At 45.0% G+C, this 23,655-nt stretch overlaps 1 protein-coding gene across 5 annotated transcripts in view; it reads left to right on the forward strand.

The window, feature by feature from the left end:
• The window catches only part of LOC142585676 (uncharacterized), a 126,642-nt gene that overhangs the window by 98,062 nt on the left and 4,925 nt on the right, over window positions 1-23,655 (forward strand). For all 5 annotated transcript variants that reach the window (XM_075696617.1, XM_075696633.1, XM_075696626.1 and 2 more), the window contains one exon: window positions 21,021-21,082. In XM_075696617.1, the coding sequence (XP_075552732.1) occupies window positions 21,021-21,082 (62 nt within the window). The remainder of the gene's footprint in view (window positions 1-21,020; window positions 21,083-23,655) is intronic.

A 23,655-nucleotide genomic window follows, 5' to 3' on the forward strand; every position in this document is an offset into this window, starting at 1 on the left:
ATGTGTTTGGCATGAGAGACCAGATACATAAGAAAAAGCGCCTCGAACTCTGCAAGAAAGCTTTAATAAAGGTTTGCTTTTGTTGGACATGCTTATCCGATGTTGGACATGTTTATCCGATGCTTGACAAGGGACGTCTGACCAAGCGGTTGATTGTCAGTGTCAAATATGTCGCGGTAGGAAAGCAAAAGGTGATAGAGGGCGACTGCTTGGTCAGGTGCGAAGTCCAGAGCGACCATGGGACATAATGGGCCGTCGAGTTTCAAGGTATCCTGTGGGCAATCAGGAGGATCTGGAGGCACGTCGGCTGCAAAAGCAGTGACGTGGTCGTCTGTCACTGACCGGAGCATGACCACCGCTATGCCTTCAGGTAACACTTGCTTCGTCAAGCCAAAATTGATAACGGGGAGACACATCCTATTAGCGGCAAAGGTTACGACGGAGTGTGGCACACAAATGTCGCGCGCCAGGAGGACATCGCGAATAGGTGCGACGACATAGTCTCCATCAGGCACGGTTGCTGTTGAGGCCAATTCGACAAAGGTTGGGGCTTTTGAAAGTAAGCAAACAAAAACTGTAGTGCAGAGGGTGTTCGGTTGTTCGGTGTGAATGTCTGAAAGAAGAGGAAGCTGTAGGCACAGCGTACCGGTGGCACAATCTATGAGGGCAGAATGCATCGTCAGAAAGTCGAGCCTGAAGATTAGGTCATCAGGGCAACTGGTCAGCGCGGTGAACAGGACGAACGTTGTGGTAGGTGCCGCAGGTCTAGGTGGCGACGACGTGGTTCCATCGGAAGCCATGGCTGAGAAGCAACGGTGCGGCCGTTTTGGAGCTCCGTGGCGAGGATGGGGAACGTTCCACCTCCACCACAATGTTACGTGAAGGACGAGTCAGTAAGACGAGCAACTATTTACAGGTTATATTTACAACAGCGGCTGCAGCGCTGACCGGTTAGATTCACAGTGCGAGCCCAGTTTGTTCTTCCTCCTCTTTTCTCAAGTGATGGTGCCCACGCGCCTCGTTCAAACAAGCAAATACCACACGCGTGCAGCAAAATCAGCAAAATGTATGAACCACCAGTACAATACACAAAGGCATAGTGATTGAGGAACAAATACTAACATTGGTGCAAAATATTGATACTATATTGATGCACATACCTATAATATGCGCATACCAGTAGTATGCACAAAAGCTTAGATGTATTAACTCTTTCATTACTGGGCCTGTAGAAATCAATCAATAGGATCAAGTCTTTCTGCATGTTATTAAACATTTCTGTTAGAATTTTTCCACTAGCAACACCATTCACCGTCTGAAATGATGACTGAACTTTAACTATTGGTCAGATTTGACAATTTTTGGCAAGTTGTGAAGTCCGGAAAAATTTGATTGGAGGTATCATTGACTGGTGGTATCATTGAAATCGGCCTCTAATGTTCCCAGTTGCTCCCAAGTAAAGCAACACAAAATTTGCTCTTTGGTCACTTCTACAATCTTTTTTAAATGATGGCAGCAGTGAAGGCAAAGAAGCTTCTGTCGGGCTGTTGAAAGGCCGTTTTAACTGTCTTAAACAATGGTAGATGCTCCTGAGTACGTGCTATTTTGATGATTATGATAATGAATAATATCATGTGCAATAGTATTGTGCGCCCCTCCCCCCCCTGGGTTTCTTTCATCCATCAGCGTTACCACGGCGAATGTGCAAAATATAACGAGCAATCCTACCCATCTTGTGAAGTTTTCACACATACAGGAGCAGGCAGTTTATTTCAGACCGACTTTCGACCGAAGTTTGACTAGCTGTCTAATTTCTTACATTTTGAACACTCCCTGTGTTAGTGCTCTTATTCATTACTGTATAATGTTGTGCAACATTGCACGTTGCACAACACGCTGGACGTACGTACGCTGGACAGTAACGTACAGCACTGTACGTTACTGTACAGTGCTGTACAGGAACTGAACAATGCACGTGGAGGCTGTAGTTCCAGTTAAACATGCACTGAACCAGCTTGCTTGCACAGAAAAGCTGATTGAACATAATAATCAAGTATGAGGAGGCTTCTGCGTGCACCCTGACCTGACAATTATTGCTTCGCGACCCTAAAAGATGCAGTAAAAGACGAACCAGGTGCTAGTTGCAATGAGTAAGAACAAATGCTCCCTGCACGGTAGGAACTTACCCGTTTTCACATTTGCGCAGCTACTGCTTTCTCGCATAGCATAGACATCACTGTCTAGTATTGATGCCAATAAATCTGCATAATAATTTGTATTGCATGGTCTGACTTACAGAAGTTCGGAACTAGGACCCAGCCGCATACTTTGTATATTGTGGCCATTTATAAGCTATTCTTTGTCATCTGTACATGATCATCATCATGTGGGGTTCATATGGGGTTCTTCTTCATTATCGCTTGTGGAGCTGGCTCTCGAGTGTGATCCGTGCTGTGGGCGTGATCGGTTCGCCGCATCTTCGACTCGGAATAAACGTAGTGACAACTGCTACGTCACAAGTGGTGGAGTGTGCTTTTCGGTTCTCTGTCCTCTGACTCCCCGCTCAGCCTCCTGGATCTTCGATCGGGTCGCCGATTGTGCCAGCTGTCCGCCAGCATGTCGCAGGACGAGCCAACAGGCACTTCTACTTCCACCATCTCTGCCTCGGTTACCCCAGCCTCCCTGTATTGGGTTTTCAGTGGACACCAGCGTGATCCCCATCTGTTTGCTGGACTTGGCTTGGATTGGCTGGACTTGGCTGGCTTGGATTGGTTGGATTTGCTGGACTGGGATTGGCTGGACGACTACGACTGAGTGAGTTTGGCTAACCGTTGGGACAATGCGTCCAAGCTACGTCACGTCGCCTTTTATCTGACCGGAGTAGCGAAGACTTGGTTTTTCAACCATGAGGTTGATTTCACCAACTGGGGCACTTTCAAACAGCAGCTCCGCCAAATCTTCGGCACACCGGCTGTTCGTTCCGCCTTGCAAAAAAGACGCTCGACACTCGCAAGCAACAAACCGGTGAATCTTATACGTCATACATCGAGGATGTGCTTGCTCTTTGTCGACGCGTGAACACGACTATGACCGAATCAGACATTGTTCGCCACATCCTCAAAGGCATCGGAGCTATTGCTTTCAATGCTCTAGTCATCCAGAACCCCGCTACTGTCGCTGATATCGTCGCTACTTGCCAGCGCCTTGACGAACTCGAATCAGTACGGTTGCAGCCAGACACCACTGCGAACACTACTGCCGACGACCCTACTTTACGAGCAATGATAAGTGCAATAATTCGAGAAGAGCTCCAGTATCTTGGCTTAGCCGCAGGGCCTATGCCTTCTCATGCCTCCGATACCAATCTGCGCGACGTTATCAAGGAGGAATTGACGTCCATGGCTGGTGCAGCGTACACGGACCCTCTAACCCGTAGGGCCCCATCCACATACGCACAAGTAGCCACAGCTACTCCAGTCATCGTTCCACCGATGCCTCCAAAACCAACACCGGCCCCCATCGCGTCCATGACTACCAGCGCACCTACCCAAACCAGCTATCCGCAGTGGCGTCCTCCTCGTCCCATCTGCTACTACTACGGCTATCATGGCCACATAGCACGTTTTTGCCGCACCGCCAGCAAGACGAGCGTCGCGGATATGACGTATACGAACGGGATGACTTTTCGCCCGGAGCTACTTTTCAACGTCTAGGGAGCTTCCATGACCCAACGCCGTCCTTATGGTCCACCACGCGGACGCTCTCCATCGCCTACTGTAGCATACGAGACGGCTCAGACGTACCGTCCTGCGAGACGCCGCTCGCCGTCACCCCTTCGCTGATCTACATCCCCACTGAGACCTGCTTCTCAATTTGCTGAGCGTCGTCTGGAAAACTAAATTATGCAGCTTTTGGAGGAAAAGCTGCATCGAACGACAGGACAGAAATTCCTCCATCGCGTCCGTGCAATGTGATATTGGTTGTAATAGAAGGTGTACAAGTAGAAGCTTTAATAGACACTGGTGCTAGTGTTTCAGTCATTCACTGTGAATTGTGTTCGCGACTTTGGAAAGTTACGACCCCCTATGATGGACCTACGCTACTCGCTGCTCAAGGGGCTGCCATTCGACCTATCGCCATGTGCACAGCTCGTACTTCCATCGATGGACTTCTGCATTACGTACAATTTGCAGTGCTAAGTTCGTGTGCCCAGCAGCTCATATTGGGACAGGATTTTCTTTCTACGGCCTCCGCCTCCATCTGCTGTGGGCAACGCGTTCTCCACATGACCGACACGACCTATTCACTTCATGCAGATGACGCACCGCTTCACTTTCTTGCTGCAGAAGATACCGCGCTACCTCCTCGCCATCAAAGCATTGTGACTATCACGTCTGATGTGATTGACTGCAGCGACGTGCTCGTATTACCATCTGCACGCTGTCTCGCAAGAGGGATTGCCTTTGCATCAGGGCTGGTTAGGTTTGATCATGGCTCTGCACTTCTCTACGCTACAAACTCGACATCCGAAAAAATTCTCATCCCTAAAGGCACTACATTGGCTTCAGCCACCGAATCAGAGTCTATATCTGTTTCCTTTAAACCAGCTTCCTCTGAAGTTCCTTGTACTGGACGTGCCGCATCTCCTTCAGCTCTTGAAGCTGCCATCAGTTCCGACCTAACACCTTCGCAGTCACAATTGCTTGCTTTACTCCAAAAACATAACGCTTCGTTTGACGCGCATTCAGCTTCGTTGGGAAAGACTTCGATTACGACGCATCGGATAGACAGATGGTACATCCATAGTGTGCCGTAGACCATATCGCGTATCGCTAGCCGAGAGGAAAGTCATTGACGAGAACGTCACCGACATGCTCCAACGGAATATAATACGCCCTTCTGCTAGCCCTTGGTCTTCCCCTGTTGTTCTGGTTCGGAAAAAAGACGGCTCTGTTCGATTTTGTGTCGACTACCGAGCACTTAACAAGATCACACACAAGGATGTATACCCTATGCCGCGAATAGACGATGCCTTGGATTCCCTGCAGGGTGCCGAGTGCTTCTTCAGCATCGATCTGCGTTCCGGCTACTGGCAGATACCTATGCATGAGGACGATAAAGAGAAAACAGCGTTTTCAATGCCATATGGGCTCTACGAGTTTAATGGCATGCCATCCGGCCTCTGCAATGCACCCGCAATGTTCGAGCGCATGATTGACACCGTTCTTCGTGGCCTGAAGTGGAAGACTTGCCTGTGCTATCTGGACGATGTTGTTTTCTCGTCAACCTTCTCTCAGCACCTGCAACGTCTGGATGAAGTTCTCACATGCCTTGCCAACGCTGGGCTTCAGTTAAACACCAAGAAATGCCATTTTGCAAGCAAGACGATCAAGGTACTAAGTCGCATTGTGAGCAAAGATGGCATTCGTCTCGATCCTGACACGGTTTCGGCAGTTCGGCACTTCCCTCGTCCCGAAAAGACCAAAGATTTGCGCAGTTTCCTAGGCCTCGCCTCCTATTTTCGCCGATTCATACGAGGCTTCGCCTCAATAGTGTCACCTCTGCACAAATTACTGGGTTCTAATGTTCCCTTTGTGTGGTCTCCCGAATGTGAATCTGCGTTCGCCCATCTGAAACGCGCTCTCACATCTGAACCAGTACTATGCCATTTTGATGAAGCTGCTCCTACCCTCCTGCATACGGATGCTAGTGGTCACGGCATTGGTGGCATTCTCCTACAGCGAGACGACACTTTAGAGGAGAGAGTCATCGCATACGCAAGTCGCGTTCTGACAAACACCGAAAAGAATTACACCATCACGGAGCAGGAATGCCTAGCTATCGTTTGGCCTGTTCAGAAGTTTTGACCTTATCTTCACGGCCGCCATTTCACCATTGTTACAGACCATCGTGCATTATGCTGGCTTTCGACGCTGAAGAACTTGTCTGGACAGCTTGGTCGGTGGATCCTTCATCTACAAGAATACGACTTTACTATTACCTACAAGTGTAGAAAAAAACACCAGGATGCAGACGCGCTTTCTCGCTGTCCACTTCCTACGACACCATGCGATGGACCTCCAACTACCATCCGTGACGAGCTTTTGCACGACCCATCTTCACATGCTTTCTTGTTGGCCACTGTAGACGAGATGCCTAAACGCGACAACAGATTCTTCCAATCTCGTCAATTTGCGGACTTACTGTCGGTGCATCATAGACCACCTTCAAGGAGCTTTGCGCCCGCCTAACGCCCGCCTTCGTCGACAGCTGACGCAATTTAAGATTGACAACTGTGTTCTGTACCGTCATGTCTATCACCCTGACGGTCAACGCTGGGTTCCTGTCCTGCCACGCTCTCTACGTGCTCATGTCCTGCAGGCTTTTCACGACGACATAACTGCTGGTCACCTTGGTTTCCAGAAAACCTATGACCGCATCAAAGGTCGCTTCTACTGGCCTGGATTGTCCGCCAGTGTAGCGAGGTATGTCGCTTCCTGCGCCCTATGTCAGCGTCGAAAGCTCCCTACATCAGCTCCAAGCAGACAACTGCAACCGGTTCCTTGTCCGTCGCAACCATTTGAAATCGTTGGAATTGACCTGTATGGTCCTCTTCCTGTGACTCTCACCGGTAAACTATGTATTGTGACAGCCGTTGATCACTTGACACGCTACGCTGAAACAACTTGTGTGAGTTCTGCCTCAGCCTCTGAAGTTGCTGCATTCATACTTCAATCCTTAATACTGCGCCACGGTGCTCCTCGCGTCGTCCTGAGCGACCGTGGAAAAGCATTCCTCTCGCAACTAGTAGAAGAACTACTCAGAGCCTCCGGAACCACCCACAAGACTACCTCCAGTTACCATCCACAAACTAACGGCCTCACAGAGCGATTTCATCGCACGCTGTCAGACATGCTAGCCATGTATATCGAACCGGATCACAGAAACTGGGACGCAATTTTGCCATTCGTGACTTTTGCGTATAATGTCGCCGTTCAACGCACAACCGGTTACTCACCATTCTACCTTGTCTATGGTCATTCGCCCAGTTCCTGTCTTGATGTCTCTTTCTTCGCGCCAACTGTCAATCAATGTCCATCCTCCTGTGAAGAATATGTGCCCCGCATTCTGCGTTGTCGCCAGCTCGCCCGCATCAACACCGAAGCACGGCAACAGGACCGCAAGCAGCATTACGACGCCTCTCATCGCGTCGTGTGCTTCCGCCCTGGTGACGAAGTGCTACTCCGGACACCAGTTCGTACTCCTGGCTTGTGTGACAAGTTTCAACTTCGGTTCATCGGCCCCTTCAAAGTCATGGAGCAGACTTCTCCGTTCAACTATCGCGTGGTACCAGTTATTGTTCCAAATGACCGCCTAGCATAGCATAGAAATCACTATGTCTAGTATTGATGCCAATAAATCTGCATAATTTGTTTTGCATGGTCTGACTTACAGAAGTTCAGAACTAGGACCCAGCCGCATACTTTGTATATTTGTTTTTTTTTTATTCTCAGTACTTCTACTAAAATAGCAAATTATTATTTTCGTTCATGTTTTTTGAAACGCTTTTTTGAAGTTTCACATACGAATCCTCTACCGCAGTCAGAGCAATTACTGCTTTACATCCACTCGAAGCACCATTGGTCAGGCTATAATTTTATGTATCACTGTAAATGGTGCGACTGCTAATTCTTGAAATAAAACGTTGGAACATGACGGCATTGAAAGTAAGCACATTTCTAGCGGTAAGGAAAGAATTAAAAGAAAGCTAGCTCAAGGCCAACTGCATGTAAAGTGCCAAAATGCTTTTATGAGACAGGTACTGGACTGATTTGAATGAAATTTGCATTTAGGAGAGAAAGTTGGCATTTTGGTGACTGTAGGAAGCAGAAATTCAATTTATGGTTAGAATTTTTTTTAAAGGAACTCCCAAAATAAGTTAAGTTTACAATAAAATTGAAGCACAAAGTTTACAATTACGTCACTCTGCACCAAAAACAGGTATTGCTGTTCTGTAAACTGCATCTCCTAGAGCATCTGAAGCGGACAAATTTGATACGATACACCTTACATGAAATTTTTGCAATACTTATGAGGGCTTTGCAAAAGTCCTACTAACAAATTTATTACATACTTCAGAGTGGTGTACATACTTCTTACAGTCACTAGAATAAATTTTTATTTTAATGCGACAAACCTCTTCAAATTGAGTGCCGTAATTGGCGAGAAAAATTTCTCCTTTCCCATGTGTTTGCGAGAGCGAGTCAAAATTATCTACACTTATCATTCTACAATTTATTTTTCCACAAAGACAACAGGGCTCCAATGTGTACATAATTTTTCTACATTGTCATCCCTCTTTTCAATGCATTTGGTACAGCAGTCTACAAGATTGCATATTCCTTCGAAAGAGGTTTTTAGTTGGTTGTGAAGCCACTTTCTCACTGCTTCTGGCAAGTCGTAAGTTTGTGGAAAATTGAGGACCTCATAAAGCATCCTTAAGTGACCAAAACAGATTAGTCTCCTCATGGATGATTTGGTGGGCAGAACCGTGACTGATGTTCAGAAAAGATGTTATCTTATAGACGCTAACTTGCCTATTCGCTAGAGCCATCTCTCGTGCTTGCTGAATCTTGTCGTCCATAGTGGAGGTTGCCAGTATCCAGCTCCCTCTTCATGCCTCGCACTCATCTGGACAAATTTAAACTTCCCAATCGACGAAAAAAAATATCCTTTACCTGAAAGAGCACTGTCTCCATAATGTCTACGTGGAAATTCAGTCCCTTTCTCATGCTCCAACCAGAGAAATCAGATCACGGCTCATTGTTCTTCCTTGGTAGACACTTGCGGAAGAGCGATCATCTCTTGCAGCAGGGAAAAGAAAAAATGGAGCAATTACGATTAAATTTTCATAGCATTATCTTAACATTATAATAAGCAAGGGCAAAAGGCAGTGTGCACAATATAAGGAGAGTTATAGTGAAAGTGTGTACTATCATTTTTTATTGTGATAGCAATTATATGGACACTCCAGGCTCATTTTATCTGCTGTTGGCGTCAGTGTTGCCGGATGTTCCATATAATCCAAGTGCGATAATATCGCGGCCACGTGCCATATGCTGTGGGTGCGAGTGTGAGCCGACGAGGACGGGGGCTCGATCCCTCATGCTCAGGGGGAAAGGCGGGCAGGAAGTGCGCCATTTTCCATCACGTGGGATACAGCAGGGGGAAAGGGGGACATTCTATTCCGGCAGCGACTGCATAAGGCACGGCTGCGTGGGTCCTGTCTTGAAAGCCATCTGTGGTAGGTACAGAGTCTAGGCACACTGAGGGCTTAGGACTTTGTGTGTGCTGTGTACTCACCACTTAGCTTGTGTTGAAGTGAGAGGCAGCACAAAGGGCAATTCGTTCACTACTGCTGCCACTCTTCCTCATGCCAGCATTTTGACAGCGAGCATCCACGGTTATGGAGTGATATATCCATTTCGCCTTTGTGCAAGTAACACCATGCTTGTTAATTTAGTTAGTAAACGAATGTTTATACAGCCAATAAAACTGCTATTTTTACTTCGTATAGCTGTCTAATAATTTGATTTTGTGCCTTTTGGGTGAAACCGCAGCATTTTTTTTACTTTCCCACATAGATAGGAGTGCCCGAGCTAAAGCTTCCTGTTTAAGTTTATGCTGGTTCATGGGCTATAACCTATTCTCTACACTACAATTCCACAGGGTCCATTTTTTGTGGTACATGTTGCAGCTCGGCCTCCTCCTTAAAGAATTTGTTGAGGGATCAAATACATGAATAATAACAGCATTACCATTGCCAAAGATGCTGCAAACGAATTTTTGAACGCTATGCACTGTCAAAACAAGTAAAATATGTATTTTTTCATAACAGAATATACAGTCAAACACTTATAACGATACCGGTTTTAACAATATATGTGAACTTTTGTATGTTTTGCATGGTGAAATAACCTGCTTACTACGATGCCCCGATGCCGCATTATCGGTTATAACGATAAAGTCTGGCTGCTCGGTGTCCGAGCCTAAAGGTAGTGAAATGCGAAAGCCTTGAAAAGAAAACGTGAAATTCGAGCCGCTGCACAATGGTTCGCTGCTCGAACGGCTGCCACTTGCTCATTTTCCAGCCTTTTTCATGCACCTCTCTTCCGTCACCCTTCTACCCCTCCGAACACGCCCATATCTCTACGCCGCGCCACCCTCCGAAACATGACCGCGCCAACTGTTGTGCTCGCATCTTATTCACTGGCACCTCATTCAGCACAGTTCTGCAAACAGTGTAATCGCCCGCGTTCGTCTTTGTTGGTTGCATCAAAATCGTTCCTGGTCACGTGGTTTCTCAGCCTCTTTTGACTGGCCGCCAAAACGGAAGATGACTGACCTGCCCGCTGATAATCGGCAATGCATGACATTACAGGTGAAAAGAAAGCGCACGGCTATAGGTTTGGAAACCAAGTGCTTCTAACCGATGCGATCATGGCGAACGTGCTTGCATTGGATAGCGACGACGGCAGCGATGATGCGGTAGGCCAGGCTGCCTCAACGTTGTCCTCGCAGGAAGCCCTGTAGATGATTCAGTCCCTGGCGATTCGTTTTCGCGAGGAACCTTCCGCTGCGCTACGTGAAGCACCTGTATACCTTGAAGAAGGGTGTCGGCAAGGCTGACGGACATAGGGTTTTCTTGAGCAATGCAATGCGATGTACGTGGCGAGACGCTTGTAGCGATCTCGTCTCAGCATTTCTTCTGGATTTCTCAAGCCGACAGGCTGCCGCGGCAACCTTCTTGCATATCTTAAAAGGCCCCTTTTGGGCCCACCAAAGCACTGCCTCGGCAGTACTCGCATATGGCTTGTCACCTGTGACCCCGCTTTGCAGTTATAGCAGTGCAATTCTTTAACGCCGACTGCCGCGCGGCTTGTTACACCTGATCAGAGCACCCAGGAAGCAGATAAACGACCGAGTACAATCAGCAGCAGGATGGAGGAAGGTGGTGGGGAGGGGCACTGGCCACAACAAAGTCGCAACAGAGAGCACATATAAAAAGCAGCTCTGTAAAATATGCGAGGGCGAGTCAAATGAAAGTGAGCCAATGCGGATATATGACAAACGGGGTGCTTTATATAAAAGTAGTCTCCATGAGCATTTAGACATTTGTTGCCTGATTCATAAAACTAGTAAAACTCTGGTTGCTGCTTCAAAAATTCTGTAACTGACTTGAACCTTGACTTGATTGTCATCATCTGGCACGAATCTGGTTTCATTGAGCTGTTTTTTCAAATGCCCCAAAATGTGCAAGTCTCAAGGCGACAGGTCTGGGCTGTATGGCTGATGTTGCAGCTTTTCCCGCTTGAACTTTGCCAGTTTTGTGTTAACCACATCAGTGATATGGAGACGGGTGTTGCCATGGAGCAAGATTACCTCATTTCTGACTTTTCCATGTTTGTTTTTGATTGCGACATGCAGGCGATCTGGTGTTTCACAATATCGGAAATGATTGGTAGTCTCTCTAGATTGAGCAAATTCACTCAGTAAAGGGCCCCATTGATGGAAAAAAAAAAGTCAACGCAGAAATGACGGCCTTTGCTTTTTTTGGGGGTAGCGAATTCGAATGTTTCTGCTGTAAGCTTTGCCGTCGTATCAGGCTCATAGTAGTAGAGACATGGTTCGTCCCCGGTCACAGTTGTAGACAAGAAGTTGTCGCCCTCATTGTGATACCGGATCAGATGAGTCAAAGCAGCGCCGAATCTCTCCATTTTCTGGCGGTGGTTCAAAATCTTGGGCATCTGTTGCACGCACAAGAGCCGATAACCGAGATGTTCATGAATTATGGTGTGACATGAACTGTGACTTGTTCACAAACCCTGCCAATTCATCTACGCTTATCCTCCGATCTTGCCTGATCAGCTCGTCAACCTTTGCAGTTGCTGGGAGTGATTGCACAGCGGCTTTGTCCCGGTCTTGGATCATCTTTGCAACTTTCACGTCCTTCTTTGAGCCTTTGCTCCAACGCTTCACAGTAGTGGCCAATAAAATGCAATGTTCAACGTACACAGCAGCCATATGGCAACTAATTTTCAATGATTCTCCAATAAATCTACGTATCTAAGAAAAAAAATCGATGTATGTAATGCGCCAAACAAGGCAAATAAACATGTTGCGAAACCACAGATCACAGCACCCCCTCCCTCCACTCGCACTGATATATTGCGCGCAACAGGAGGGGAGGAAGCACACCGCCTCGGTGTGCTTCCTCCCCACTTTTCTCCCTTGTGAACACAAGACTGAGCCACCATCGTCAGCTCACCTACTAGCTGTACCCTACTACTCGCTCATGTCTAAAACCAGTGACGTGCCAGAAGAAAAGTTTGCCACAGATGGTCCCCCTATGGGCAAAAGGTGGTCAGGCAGAGGTGTTGATTATGGGAGCCTGTTTAATCCTTGCAATATCAACTGTCTGCGCACCCATTGTGCAGGATTGTGAAATGGTGTTCAGAACGTTTGATGACGGGGGCAAGGACCGTCATAGCTGGGCTGAAGAGCATGACGAGGCGTCTCAATATGGACAAAAGCGTGTGAGGATGTTTGCAGGTTTGAGGGTAGGAAAACGTCGTGCTTATTCGTGTGAGCAGATGTTGGCGATGGACGTAAGTTGTGCATGAAAATGCATAGACACTAGACGAAAGAAGATTGGTCCGAAACATTCGTTGTAGTTATGGGGTTGACTGCGTGGAGATGCCAGTCAGCTTTGGGTAAAGGAATTATGCTGACCTCTGCACCAGTGTCTACCAACAAACGCACTCCTGTGGTTTAGTCAGTTATATGGAAAAGGCGGCTTGACGTATGGCTATGATCGCCCGCTGCTGTTATTGACGACTGGCCTGAGTGTTTCCCATGTGCCACGAACAGGGTGACTCACATCGCCGAGCCACGGCAAGACAACGTCGGCGGTAGCAGCATAGGCCCTGTGATGAAAAACTGCACTCAGGTAGTTGAAATGGCTGTTGCATAGAAGACGGCATGAGAAGCTGAGTTGGATAGGGTTGGTCATTGAAGCTGCAAGTGTTGTGCAATTCCGGACGCAAGTCGGCAAGTTGAGATGCGATTATATATATATATATATATATATATATAATATAAGGTCAGTCCATTCATCAAAACTGTTCAACAAATAAACCTAAGATAACTAAAATTGTGCTTCTCATTGTTGTAATCACACACACACACTATTTTTTAATTTATTACAAAAACATTACACGTGCAGATTTTAGAAACGATTAATCAGTAAGAAGCCAGCATGATGATTCCACTGTGACAAGCTCTCTCCTACATACGCGATTTTAACAGCATGACTGTAATATAACACTGCCTTTACTACAATTCCTTTTCCTTTTAAAAGATGTTTTGTCCTGGGTTCGAATATTTGCTTCACACCATGTTTTTCATATGCTAGGGCTTCTTTGTAAATATGGAGACTTCAATTATGGCTGGCACCCGGTGAATGGACATGAGATCCAGCCGATTAAGTTGCTCTTCAGCAGTCTTGTTTTGCAAATGACACTTCAGTGTTGACTGTTGTCAGTAATTTGAGAATTGTGTGAACTTTTGGGGGCAGGTCTGTCATATTCAACTAGAGCGTCTCTTGTGTAGCATATGAGGCCTTCTCCTTGCATGGCCGGCCACTTTGCCTTCCAGATCTTCCACTAGCATTGTAGCATAGGAATGTGCCATTGTCATATTTTCGTTGTAAAATTCAAAGGCAGGCTGCGCAGGCTTAAGGTTACCCTTTGCAACGTATCTTGGTGGCACAAATGGTTTAGTAAGTGGTCCAGTGTCCAGCGGTTTTCAAAAAAGTGCTTGAGAGAGGTTCCCAGATCGCTGATATAGAAAATTTATTAAGCTCACCTGTAGTGCTCCTCTACAGAACTTCAAGAATAACTAACCCACTACAGTAGAAACTCGTTAATACGTTCCGACGTTCCCATTCTCGGCATCAAGAACACAAAAATGACCCAATAGTTACGTTAACTTTTTTACTGATTCATACGTTCCCGGAAAACACGATCTTTCGGCACCAACGTTCAGTACACCGCCAAACTGTGATCGTATAATACGTTTTCCAGTGCTAGATCCCATGTAAACAAAAAAAAAAAAAAATATGCGAGGTGCACAGTCTAGAACAGTCTATAGGTGGCCACCGTGGCAGCTTCACCGTAATACTTGCCCCCCCCCCCCCCCCCATGTCTCACATGAAAATGCCTGCGCGCACTCGCCGCCCATCCTATTGCGATAAGCATCTTCGCCTATCTTTCTCACAGTGCATGCTGCCATCGGAAGCGGAGCACACGCTTTTAATAGTCGATAGCCGAAACTCACTGCCGTTCCCTGCTACAGACTGCAATCATATACGTTTTCTGGCTGCTAGATTACATGTGAACAAAAGGCGCAAGGCGTGCGCGGTCAGGAACAGTATATAGCTGTCCTTCTCACGTGAAAACGACGGTGCGCAGTTTCTTATTCCGGTACCAGCAAACCTCTGCCCAGGTCGTCGCACGCCGCATTCACAGCTATCGCCGCCAAACCTATTGCGATAAGCATTGTCATCTATTCTATTTTACAGGATGTTGTGCATAGTGTCATTGGTAGCATACTGCATGCTTTTAGTAGGCGATGATCCAAACGCTCCGCCATTCCCTGCTGCAGGCGGCGCGATGTAGGCATCACGTTTACGTTTCACTTCGGCGACATCCAGGGTCGCCCACCAGCTCGATTTTGTCTGTATCCTGTCGCCCTCCTAAAGCACCGTGCAATAGGAAAGCAACAAGATGTATCTCGGCCTGCAGGAACACCATCAGCTCGATGCGTGTCATGTCTCCTGCCACAACAATCCGCGCGACACTTCGCATGACATAAGATGTCAACAATAGTTGAGTATGTCAAATTTTGTAGTTACTTCAGATCGTAGGTTTTTCCTGGTTAGTACTTTTTTCTTGCGTTTTTTTTCCAAAATGTATGAACGAGGTTCTATTTGTATTTAGCAGTAGGAGGTTCTACTGTATTTATCTTTGCTGACCGTGCACTCATGGCACTTTCCACTTCACTCAGAACTCTGTCGTTCTGTTTGGGTCCAAAACAAAATTCTCCGCAAAGCTGACACTAGACTCTCTTGCCCGAGTCGCAGTGACGACTTTAGCATTAATATTTATGCCTTCCTATGACAATATGTTGGGGAAATTACTTTCTTTGCACACGAGCAGGTGTATCTCTTACGGGAGAGAAATGGGCACATCACTGCGTGTACGTACTTGTATTCCTCTTTCACTTGTGAAAATTGGCGAAGTTTCCCTTGTGGGGGGACCCAAGCCACCCTGAGCACTCCCTTTGAATATGTGCTTGCACCCCACACAGCACGCCTTCGTCGCATTGCCCTAATCATCGCCAGCTTCACGTGCCTCTCCCCCGTCTTCCTTCCACCCCTCCAAGGTCGGCGCAGTCGACTCGAGTATCCTGTATCAGAGGGGTGGAAGGGAAACGGGAGAGAGTCGCACGAAGCTGATGATGCAACAAAGGCATCCGAGGTGTGCTGTATAAAGGCAGGTGTGGAGAAGGTTTGTAGCATGCATACAGGTGCAGCTGCTCACGCTTACTTCTATTATTACTTTTTATTTTACTTTATTCAGCACAGACACCCAGTAGCCAGATTTAATTCTTATAGCCAGTAATGGTGGCATGGGAAAATTGTAGTAAGTGGTTTATTTTATCATAGAACACAACACAAATGTTCACAGTGCTATGGCTGCTCATTGTTGCATCCAAGTATTGTTAAAACCAGTAATACATTGGCAATATAGTTTCACATTTGAACTCTGCTGTTGCTGTCAGTTGAAGCTCATGCCTGGTTCATTGTGTTCCTGAGCATTCCCATGCTTGAGCATTCCAACGGAAATGGCATCTGCCAAGCACAGGAACTATTGTGCCAGACAAAGAAAGTGGGACAGCACTACATTTTGCTAGTCACTTCTATGTTGGTAATTCTCACAGTGGCTGCCAAAGTGTGTACGTCCCATGCAAAGCCATTATATATATTGAAAAATTTGAACTACAGCAGCGTGCAATGGTGAGCTAGTTCTGTGCCGAGTTTTCTGCCTTTTTCTATCTCCCATCACAATGCTCTTTTTTGTCGTGAACAAAATAAAGTATGCTATTTTATAGAACATCTTAAAGAGCTCCTCACCAGGCCCCATTGCAAGTTTTGGTTATACACTGGAAGTTGTAAAGTGCCATCTTGGGATTGTTCTGCCGTAAAGAGTTTTTCAAGTCTGTTCATTATTGGAGGAGGTAGAAGAAATTGTTTCAATACCATGCTGCCAGGAGGGAGCATGCTTTGAACAGTCAGCAAACACAAACTTTGAACAGACTAGCAAACACACGCGACATTCGTCCCCTGCCTTCTCCCCAGATCTGTACAAATTACAGAAAAAAGTAGCTGATTAGAGTTTTTTCATTTAAAAATATAGTTGACTACAGACCAATTACTGCCCCAGGAAGGTAATTGATGAATTACTAAAAAGTAATCGATCACTTTTATGTTACTTTCCCACTAACTTCTAACATTGCACAGATACACTAAATAGAGCATACAGGCTGGCCTGCCTCTTTCAACGAATCCTCTCGCACGTTGTTTAACTTTGCTAACAATTGCTTTTCAACATTTTCGGCGGTCATCTTTTCTTGCTTTCTTCTGAGAATCTCAGCACAATACTGAAACAACAGCTCTAAAAAGTAAAGTCCAAACTAAATGAACATGGGCATTCTAATGGCATTCTAAATGGCATTAGAATGCCCAAATGGCATTCTAAGTCTAATGGCATTCTAAATGGCATTCTTGGCTTGTAATTTAGACATTCAAATGGAATGTCTAAATGGCATTCTAAGCTTGTGCCGCATAGAAGCTCAAAAACATTGCAAGATACAGAATGCAGTGCTGACAATACAGGCCACATGACCTGCCTTTAAGATGAGGAATCAAACACCGAGTGCTGAGTTTGCCTTCCGAACATGTGAATTCATAAGGCTGCTGTATTAGGGTGGCTAGAATAGCTGTGTGACACGACTCCGGGCGTGCTGCCGAATTCAAATGCTCAAGCTTCACCTGTTTCAGTTTTGTAGCATAAATATAAAGTAGCCGGTTACATGTCATTGGTTATTGAGCAAGGTAAGTGAATTACAGTGAGCATTACCGAGTGAGAAAAGCAATTGATCAATTACATTCAATTAATGTAATCTATCACATTTTTCAATCATTTTGTAATTCCTTACATACCAGTCTGCTTCTCCCATACCAAAGCCAAGCGACTTTGGTCATGTTCATGTGACAAAACCCGCCTCTCTCCCGCTTTCTTTCTGCGTGGCGCACTTTCAGGGGCGACATTGCGGGTTTTGCATTGGATAGTTAGCCAAAGTCATGTGACATATTTGTGACATTGTAGGCAGTGCATATTGCATAGAGGTATTTGTGCATGTGACCTTGACTCTCTCGCTCAAAGCACGGCCCCTTCGAGAGGAAGGGCACGCAGCCTTCCGTCCGAAATTTAAATTTGCATCATTTTCGCACCACGCAGCCATTTTTTACTTTGCGGACACAAGCGCTACTACTTGATCTGCACGCTGCACTTATTTGTTTGTAATGCCCAAACATGTTAATAATAAAGCTAACTGAATGAAACTTATGCAGAATGTAGAGTTCAACCTCATTATCTTGAATTTTAGGTTTTCAGTATCTTATCTGGTTATCTTTCTGTGATCCTTGAAAGTAAGAAAAGTATGCTCTCATGTCGCAAGGTTGGGCTTCATGCCAGGCTGAGGAGTGCGTTATAAAATAGCATATATTGCTCCTTATGGGCAACTAATTGCAAATAAGCTCAAATTCCCTTTTAGCTTTACTAATCAAAACATTTTGATACCAACTATTTATTGAGAACATCAGTGGGGAGTGGTTTCCTAAAAGCACATGACCAACATTGTTGAAAATTACAATAAGGCCTAAACGCTTGCGTTCTACAAATACTTGTGCATTTACATGCCAAATTTGGCTGAAACTGAGTTGCTTTAAGTACCAAAATTTTGGTGCACAATTAATGAAAACAGCGGAAATTGAAGAAACAGAAAAACTAAGTTAAAAGTTGGAAACATGCTTTTACTATTGCAAATAGTCAATTTCCATGAAGTTCGGCCAAAATGCAGAGAATCTTTGCAGAAAAAAGTAAAATTTCAAGATCCTCCTGCTGTGTTGGTGGTACTCTCAGAAGACTTGCGAGCTTCCTCCTCCAGGCAGGCTTTCTTTGCTGCACTGCAATGACGAGATTTAGCATCAGTTGTGTGTTTTTTAGACATTTTTCTGATTCTTCTCTGGTCTGTCTGGTTGCTCAGGCTAATAAACTCCAGGGTTCAAAGGATGCCAATCTCCTGTAGAACCTCCCCGAAGCCTTTGTTGAAACACAGTATGGCTATAGAAGTGGCCATCATCACAACAATGTGTGGATTCGGCTAAGCACTGGAGAAAAGAGGAAAGTGAGCTGGTGCCAGCTTAGTCAGGGCTACTGCTTGCTTATTCTTACACCATGAAAGCTCATCATTTGGGCGAAACTAATGATTGTGACCTTCATTTGTCGAGAATTAATGGAAAAGTAAGGCCCCTACAGCTACCATGCTTCAAAGAATAATTGTTCGCAGTCTTCTGGATGGAGAAACACCCTTTTTACACATGGAAATAGAATACTGAAGTGTAATTTTGCAAACGAAGTAAAAATGTTTTAAAAGATTTTTCTACCCACATGTTCCCTTAATTAAGGGCATGAGGATCACAATGCCATCACAAATTTCATTACATCAATATTCCTTAGATAGGACTGCTATTCTAATTTGAAACATTGCAAAAGATCATATTTATAAGCTTTAGTGCACTTTAGACACACCTATAGCCTGGCTTGACATGATGTATAACAAACTTCTGTTCTATCACTAATAAAAATTTATTTATTTATAAGAAAACATGAAATTGATGGCTCAGTGGTGAGATGTGGGCTTGTATGTTTGTTTACTTCAAATGGCAAGAAAGAAGAGCATGCTTTTCTTATCATTAGACCTATTTCAAGGCTTGGAAAGCTGCCTCAAGACACATCTGTACCAATCCAGTACTATAGAGGCTAGAAGGTTATCCTAGTGTCGTGAAGGCACGTGCCGACGTGAAATACTTTGCTATGCTCCGGCAGATGGCGCCAGCGCTCGCTGGCGGGTTGCTCTTGCGGGCTCCGGCGCGCTTTGCAGCGGGCGCTCTCAAGTGACTGGCGCTTTCCGCCGATTTGCAAGTTCAGAAAACAGGCACGCAATAATCTATGAGGGCTAGTCAACCTTACAATATTGGCCAGTACGCTTATCGTGACGAGCGGTGAAATAAAACTTCGTTGTGGGCTAGTTCGCCCATAGCTGGTTATGATGGCAGCGTAAGAGATGAAGACACACAGAAACTAGACGGTGCACTTGTCATGTGTTTCTATGTGCCTTGTCTTCGTCCCTGTTGTGCTGCCATTTTAACCAGAGTGACGGAAGCTACGCAAGCGGCCGTAATAAAATGGGGTTGGTATATTTTTTTTTTTTTTTCTACGGGATAAGCGACACTAATCAGTCCACAAGCGTGGAGAGAAAATGGAATGCATTCCGTTTTTCTTGTGCATATAGTTTATTGCAGCTTTACAAAATTGCACACTATGGTCCGCAAAAATGCTGTATGGGGAGCGCTTTCAAAACCTATGTTACAAGTTTTGTTTTTATTTTATTGCACAACGAAGGTAGGTATGTACAAAAGCAGGGAGCATTTTCGCGACTGTCATTCTACTGGCATCGCCTCATTTTCAGGAGCTTCTGTTTTTCTCTTTGAGTGCTCCGTTCCATGTTCTTTGCTTTTGCAAAGAAGTGCAGCCTCGTCAGTGCATAGAACTTTATTATGTTTGTTGTCAAACACCGCCCATGCTCACTGCAACCCACTTCTTTAAGCTTCGCTCCCTGAAGGAAATGCAAAAAGCAGACCATGCTTTCAGCATGAAGCTGATTCCTGCTGAAATACACAGTAAATGTGTCCTCAACTTTACAAACAAGCTCCTCAACAGCTTTGGAAGGGTAGATCAAGCCCCCATGATCAAACTGCCTGGTTAGTATAGAATTTACATCAGAATCTGCTTGTAGGGGCAAAATACAAAGGCAAGAGGCACACTCTGGGCATGGAAATTTTTTTAAAGACTTTCTGACAACATAGCCGGCTATATAATATACTAATCTACTGTCACTGTGCTTTTCGACACAGTTGTCATGATCAAACTGCTTGCCTTGTGTTTTCAACACAGATTCTGCACACTCCAAATTGCCATCATCCAATAGCTCATCAATAATTTCTGTTAGGTGGTCAGCCTTTCGTTTTCCAACGTCTCTCTTGATGTTCCTTGCCCAGGCCTTCAAGCGAACAGGGTCGGATGGAGCGCGGAACAACGACACCTTTTCTATAGACGACTTGTAACCGCCCTTACAAAGGGGAACAAAACATGTCCTCTCTTTTTTTGAAGGCATTATCACAGAAGTTCAACGTCGCATCGCACCAAGCCGTGGCACTACGGTCTCAACGAAAATAAAGGCTGCAACAAAGTGAACTACGTCGTTGCACGTGCTACCAAAAACTGACGACGACTTGTGTCAGCATTCCTTCGTCTGCCGTCGGTAACCCGCCACAGGAGCGCAGCACCCTCTTCGAACTACCCCGCCAAGCATCCAAACTGGTTTCTCCGGCGCTTCGGGAAAGGGCGCCCGCTCCCGACACTAGGATAACCTTCTAGCCTCTATACCAGTACTGCTCAGGTTAACTATTCTGAAAGCACCTTACATGAGCTGGCTGTGTGTTGGTTGCCAGAGCAACATTCATCTCATGCTTTACTTTCATTTTATACATGCAGGAAGTGCAGAGAATGAACGCTTTGTCCGAGCAACTTTACAACATTGGCCTTGAAGTGCAAAAGTAAGTACTTTTATCCTTTTAAAAGTTCCTATTTATGAGTGATTAAAATGAGCAAATGGAAGTAAATCCTGAAGCCACTTATGAAAATATAGTTCACAGGTGCTGCCATCTTGATGTGTAATGCAAACATTTTCTCAATTTTGTGCTTGGTGTATTGGATTTAATGTGCTTGCGAAATGCCAAACACTGGCTGCAAAACCACTTTGTGCAAATACCAGCCACAATACAGTGCATTGGCCAATAGAGTTGTGAAATGCCTGCATTAACATCAGCCCATGGTGGTGACACTTACGAGCTCCTTCACTGCCCTCTGCCCCCCCCCCCCCCTTTATTTTTTCAACTTGCTTCCTGTGTTTGCAATGTTTGGCACACTGCAGTGCCAAACAGTCAAGCCTTATAAACTAATGGATATTAAAAAGTAATTTTGTTTCCTCTTGAAATTCCAATAGAAGCGCTAACATGTATAATCTCGTTTTTATGAAGCAGGCGTTTCCTATAAATGCATATAATTAACATTTTAGTTCATAATGAAGGTTTACTGATCATATCATGCAGATTTAGCCAAAATCTGGCAGCATGCAATGCTACTAGTAACTTCAGGGTGTCTAGTGACCTGGAAAAGTACTGGAATTGCCTGTGATTTTTATTTTTTTAGTGAATAAAGTCATGGAAAATTACTTGTTAAACTGTCAAGTTGCAAATTCATGTAGGTTGGTCCCCTGCAAAGTACTAGGCTCCTTGCACCACTGCAAGTCAGCCTTCCTGCACAATTGTTTTCAGTCACCTTAATAAAGAAATAGATTTGTAAATTACGTGCAGCACTGGCTTCTGGCTCAATTCAAGTGCATGCTTAGCTCCCTCATGCACTTGCGAGACAGCATGACCTTCTACTGCAGTTCAGTTGTTTATACGGAGGGCTTGCTGTATGTGAAACATCTTGTATTTTGCATTGAAGGATATTGATAGTTACAAGGGTGTGTGTGTGTGTGTGTTTAATGAGTTGATGCTACATAATGGCTGCATTGTAGCCCAACAGAAACAATCAATTATTGCAAACAGTATTTGTTAGTACAGAAAGTTCAGTGGGTTGCGTGTCATACACATGGGGCAACAACATGCGGTGACTAGATTAACCCTTTAGCAGCCAATCCTGAGCTGTGCTTGTCATGGAGGTTTTGCTAATGTCGCCAATGACGAGTCACACTCATTCAGCCCGATATTGCGCAGCTCTTACTGCCAAAGATGAGTTGCAGTTGGTAGTTGGCTTTGGCTTCAATTTTTAACATTAGAGTGCGGCAGAAGTCTGGAAAAAATAGGTATTCAGTTATGAAGAACCAAGTAATATATTTTCAGAAACAAAATAACAGAAAAGTAATAACTACATAAAGAAATTCGGAAAACCTGGTTTTTTTTTTTTTCCGGTAAATATTTTGGGGGGTAAAAGGCTGGGCATACCTCGAAAATGCCGCACCAATGCATTTTGTTAACTATTAAAACCCAGTTGTACTAAAATGTCCTCATCGGCTACTATAGTGCAGCTATGCAGCTTAAACCAAATCTGCCGCAATGAAGTAAGCTTCACTGAAAATCACCACTGAAAAAGGTCCATTCTCATGAAGAAATGCCTACAGCATAAATTTCAACTCAAAAGTGTATAGGGTGTAGTAGGAACACGCAGCAGGAAGAACTACAAGTCAGTACGATGAAAGCCACATGCCCAACATTCCTGCAGCACTTTTGTATAGAAAAACACACCGTCAGCACATCGATTGCTCACTGGACTAAGGTGTGTATTGCAGTGAAGGTGTACTGCAGATCAAGGACCACTGGGTGGAGCAGCAAACCAACTTTTTTTAAAATTTTTCTTCTGTAAAAAATACTGACTAAAATTACTTAAGGTGGAAGGCCACACACACACACAAAAAAAAAATTTAACTCAGAAGTCAGTATTGAAATAACTTTTTTTTCTGACTAAAGTGTCTTATTTAACTTGCCTAAATATTTAATGTGCAACAAATAGTTCATTTTATTGTTTCGCCAGTAATTCTCATAAATTGTGTTAAAAGTGCTAGTTGCACTAGAAATTACAAGTAACTAATGAAGTGATGAGTTGAATAAAGCTTTGGCATTTATGTAGCTACGTGTGGGACTTATGCAATGAACTAGAATAAATGTAATGTGATAAATATTAAAGGGATACTAAAGGTTAATATTAAGTCAACGTGGACTATTGAAATACCATCCCAGAAACCTCGAAATGCTTGTTTCATGCGAAGAAGATACTTATTTTAAGAGAAAATGCGTTCTGAAGCGTCCATGTACCTCTAGTGCAATTCAAATCGCCCGCCCTCCGATTGAGGAGTGGTGACGTCATGGTCTCATAGTGACATTGTGCCATCGGTGAGTAAAACGGCACCCGCAGACATCACTACGGCCTTTCTGCGCAAAACGCAAATGCGCGGCCAGCAACAGAGCCAAGACAGAGCCGACAGCAGCGCGAAAGCGAAACTATGGTGGCTAGCTGAAGGGAAAGCTGGCGACAATAAGCTGGTTCTTTATTTTGTGACGCCAAC

Source organism: Dermacentor variabilis, chromosome 1 (assembly GCF_050947875.1).
Source record: "Dermacentor variabilis isolate Ectoservices chromosome 1, ASM5094787v1, whole genome shotgun sequence".
Classification (NCBI taxonomy): Eukaryota; Metazoa; Arthropoda; class Arachnida; order Ixodida; family Ixodidae; genus Dermacentor; species Dermacentor variabilis.